At 56.5% G+C, this 3,569-nt stretch overlaps 1 protein-coding gene across 1 annotated transcript; it reads left to right on the top strand.

Moving 5' to 3' along the window:
• Positions 994 to 2,951, top strand: LOC8075578 (transcription repressor OFP3). The gene has a single exon (XM_002456315.2). It carries the CDS (start codon positions 1,372 to 1,374, stop codon positions 2,434 to 2,436), a length of 1,065 nt encoding a protein of 354 aa, XP_002456360.1. The 5' UTR covers positions 994 to 1,371; the 3' UTR covers positions 2,437 to 2,951.

The following is a 3,569-nucleotide window of genomic DNA, read 5'->3' on the forward strand; positions in this document are numbered from 1 at the left end:
GGCTCATTACCGTCCACGGAATGTGTTGTGTTCACCGTGCACCGCCGTCGTGTCGTCGGTCTGAAGACTGAAAAAGGCATGAGGTGGCAGGACGCCCCGGACGCCGTTCGATTCAAACAACGAAGCCGCCCGGGGCGGGGCGGGGCGGGGCGGGCGACAGGCGGTGCTCGCTGGTCGCTGCGCACCGGCAGAGGCGGCGCAGGAAATACTAACGAGAACAGTAGCCAACAGGACTAGAGCCAGGAGTGTGGCCCCGCGCTGCCCGAATTTCCCATTCTGCGCTGTGCCTGTGCGCCTGCGCGTGTCTGCCACTCTCGCCGCTTCCGCAGTTCTGTGTGGTGTGGCTTCGCTGTCTGTCGATGGCGCGAGCTCCGCTCCTCCCTGTATTGTGTGTGTGCTCGCTCACACTGCTCGGTGCTTTTGTGTGTCATTGTGTGCCACTGCAATAGGAGCGTGCACGCAAAGATGGGACACGGTATGGCCCTAGCGAAATCCATGCGCGCAGGCGCAGGCGCAGGCGGAGGCACGCACGCACGCACACAAAGGTCGGGTCACGCCTGCTGCTGGCATCCAGCATCCTCTCTGTTCCCGAAGCTGCACTTGGGGCGCATTCGGTCGATCCTCGACTCTTCGTGGGGTTTTCTTGTAGTTCCGCACCACACAGGATCTGGGACTGATGATAGGCTTAAACAAACAGTTAAACTAGTTCCATGCACAGCCAATAATCTCCTCGTGTGATACAGATATGACCAAGATCTTGGTAAACTCAAAATCCACGCACACAGTTCCCGGCCGGCACTGTGCATACTCCTGCAAGGCTGCAATGCAGTACGACCGGCACTTGTTCTTTAATCTGCATTGCACGGCCCTAATAGAAAGAAAAAAAAAAGGAAAGCGAGAGATAGTAGCAGCATTAGCATGCTGTACACTTGTACTCCTACACAGAGTGCTTGAAAATCAATAGCATCAATCACGGAAATCAATCAGGCATAGCATAGCCCAGAGGCACGCATGCACGAGAAAGAAGCGCCATGAAAAAGTGAAACAGCCACTTTCCCCCCTACTCCTCGTGGCGTGGCAGAAAGCTCTCGCGACTTCAAAGTTCAAACTCATAGTCGCATTGCACATTTCTTATTCGACGGAAAGTTGCAAATTTCCAATAGCACCCGCACCAACCACTCCTTACATTCCCCATGCGGCCATGCCATGCGGTGAACCGCCAAAACCTCCCACTTTAAAGTCCCAGACCCTCTCAAACACTCCTCTTCACTCTCCAGTCTCCACACTCTCCACTGTCCAGACTCCAAGGTGAAGAAGAGCCAACCTCACGAAACGCCAGCTCGCCAAGAAACCCAGTTGCTCCGCTCGGCCATGAGGTGGGGGCTTAGAAGCAGCAAGCAACAGCAGAGGGAATCCCTGCAACCACTTGAGCAAGAGCGCCAGCCAGAGAGCAAGGGCAAGAGCAAGGCGATCTTCTCGTCCTTCTCGCCCTTGGCATGGCTTGCGAAGCTCACGGCCAAGAACGGCGTGGCCGCTACCAAGGCCGTGCATGCGACGCCCGCGGCAAAAAACGCCACCGCTCAGGCCGCCACCGCATTCCCATCTTGCTTCCACAAGCCCACGAGCCCCGGCACCGCGTCGGCGTCGCGGAGCAGCCTGGCCTCTTCGTCATCATCCGCCGCCGAGGCAGAGGCAGCAGCTGGCATTATCCCGCCGCGTCGCGACGACGCTACGGGGGACACGGTGGCAGGCATCGCCCCGCGGCGCCGCTCGGTGGGCAACGACGACACCTGCAGCAGGACCGAGGCCGCGACCGCGCGGCAGCAGCTGTACCACCGTCGCCACTACTCGGTCGGCGGCGACCGCGACCTTCGTCCTCCGCTCGGTCACCTCGTCTCACTCTCCGCGAACCCGGCGGCGCCGCCGACACCGGCGCCGGTGCGGACGCTGACACCGATGCTGCCCCCGCTGCCTTCTTCCGACACGGACGAGGAGGAGAAGCGGACGACAACACGAAGCCGCCGGCGCCGGCGCCGGCGCGTCGTCAGCGGGCGGCGGTCATTCTCCTCCTCCTCGGCGAAGGCCCCGGCGTCCGGCGCGCGCATGGCGGGCGCGGTGCGCGTGCGCTCCCCTAGGCCTAGCGCCGCCGCGGCGGCGGTGTCGGAGCTGGAGCGGTTCGCGGTGGTGCGGCGGACGCGGGACCCGCAGCGCGCGTTCCGGGCGTCGATGGTGGAGATGATCGCGAGCAAGCGCATGGTGGGGCGTCCGGAGGAGCTGGAGACGCTGCTGGCGTGCTACCTGTCGCTCAACGCCGACGAGCACCACGACTGCATCGTCAAGGTCTTCCGGCAGGTCTGGTTCGAGCTCAACAACACCAACACCTCCCATGCCACCGCCGCCGCCGCCGCCGTCGCCGCGCCGCCGCAGCGCACCTGACTGGGCCTGCCGAGCTACCACCACCTACCGCCACGTCCATGCAGGGATCACGAAGGGAAGCGGCTCGAAAATCCGCACCGCAGGTGTCGGCATCCATCATGGCGTGTCCGGAGCCGACGTGGACGCTGATTTCCACGCGTTTTTTTAGGCGTAGTACGTGCCGACGTGGCCTTTTCACGCGTGGCTGCGGAAAAGCTGTGGCCTGTTCCTGTGGGGGCGTACCTACCTGCACTTGCTTTTGAGGTGCTCTGTTGCTTGCGAGTTTGCGCGCACTGGACGACGGAAATTCATGTAGGTAGGTGCTGTAGTGCTCTGCTCAAGAACAACTGTTTCTTGAGTGTGTTTGCCAGCCCATCTTCTCGGTGAAATGCATGGAACGAACAAAAATAAGGCTATCCGTTTCTTACACTTGGATCCGTATGCTCCACTCCTGTAATTTGGCGGCATGTATCGCTTGCAAAAGATTCCAAGGTCTCCAGTTTCTAGAATTCAAATAGCTGCTAACTTCTGGCTTTTGTTTGAAAGTGTGAACAGTTGATATGGCCTGTTTGCTGCGTACTCGTACTGCACTGACATGAGACTATCAGACCTCACAGTTTTCCCCCTTTTTTTTTCTGACATGAGGATCACTGTTTTCGTTTTTGTTCGTTTCTTGTTTTATATTGTCGTGGACGTAGGGAAGGACACGCAAATTATAGGGCTGTGTCCGAACCCAAGTCCTAAGGCCTTGTTTAGTTGGCAAAATTTTGGCTTTTTGGCTACTGTAGCACTTTCGTTTTTATTTGATAAACATTGTCCAATCACGGAGTAACTAGGCTCAAAAGATTCATCTCACAAATTTCAGGTAAACTGCGTAATTAGTTTTTATTTTTATCTTTATTTAATGCTCCATGCATGTAACCAAAGATTCGATGTGACGGGGAATCTTGAAAATTTTTGCGAACTAAACAAGGCCTAAACTCTCAAATTGTTCGGAAAGAAGTCACAGTGTGGCCTATTTTGTTTTCAAAGGACGACAACAGATTTATCTAGTCACTCTATTAGAAAAAAATAGAATAATTACAAAGCACGTAAAAGAAAAAGGAGAAGAAGAAAAAACAACGAAAGAAAAGTGATCGCTAATGAGATGCGAG

The sequence above is a fragment of the Sorghum bicolor genome, chromosome 3 (genome assembly GCF_000003195.3).
Source record: "Sorghum bicolor cultivar BTx623 chromosome 3, Sorghum_bicolor_NCBIv3, whole genome shotgun sequence".
NCBI lineage: Eukaryota > Viridiplantae > Streptophyta > Magnoliopsida > Poales > Poaceae > Sorghum > Sorghum bicolor.